This window comes from Kryptolebias marmoratus, linkage group LG3, assembly GCF_001649575.2.
Source record: "Kryptolebias marmoratus isolate JLee-2015 linkage group LG3, ASM164957v2, whole genome shotgun sequence".
Taxonomy (NCBI): domain Eukaryota; kingdom Metazoa; phylum Chordata; class Actinopteri; order Cyprinodontiformes; family Rivulidae; genus Kryptolebias; species Kryptolebias marmoratus.
The window spans coordinates 30,127,028-30,127,587 of NC_051432.1; the positions used below are offsets into that span (position 1 = coordinate 30,127,028).

The 560-nt window shown below is 59.1% G+C and overlaps 1 protein-coding gene across 1 annotated transcript in view; it reads left to right on the plus strand.

The window, feature by feature from the left end:
* alg13 (ALG13 UDP-N-acetylglucosaminyltransferase subunit) overlaps positions 1-560 on the plus strand; it is a 12,404-nt gene that overhangs the window by 10,264 nt on the left and 1,580 nt on the right. Inside the window, exons 22-23 of the mRNA XM_037974652.1 lie at positions 392-432; positions 519-560. Coding sequence (XP_037830580.1) covers positions 392-432; positions 519-560 — 83 coding nt within the window. The remainder of the gene's footprint in view (positions 1-391; positions 433-518) is intronic.

Sequence of the window (560 nt, forward strand, 5' to 3'; positions counted from 1 at the left end):
CCCCTCCCCTCGGCTGCAGCTGACCTCCCCTCGGCTGCGGCTGACCTCCCCTCCTCCCCTCGGCTGCGGCTGACCTCCCCTCGGCTGCAGGACCTCCCCTCTCGGCTGCGGCTGACCTCCCCTCCTCTCAGCTGCGGCTGACCTCCCCTCACCTCCCCTCCCCTCGGCTGCAGCTGACCTTCCCTCCTCCCCTCGGCTGACCTCCCCTCGGCTGCAGCTGACCTCCTCCCCTCCCCTCGGCTTTGGCTCACACGGGAGGAAATATTTAGAGACAAATTCTGTTTAAAACTCTTCTCCAGCATTGCAGCCCAGTCAGAACCTGAGTTAGGACTCTGAAAGGTCACGGGGTCACGTCCTCTCACCTGTTAAGGTGTATTTGTTATTTTTGCAGACTGCAGGGTCCTCCAGTATTACTTCAACTTGGGAGTTCAGGTAGGACCATCTCACCTTCGTGTTTCAGATTCTGAGTTCGGTTCTGTCTGCTGCTTGCCTGACCTTTGACCTCTGTCTCTCCTCAGTGGTACAATCAGAGCTGCTGGCAGCAACAAGTGTACCCCCCC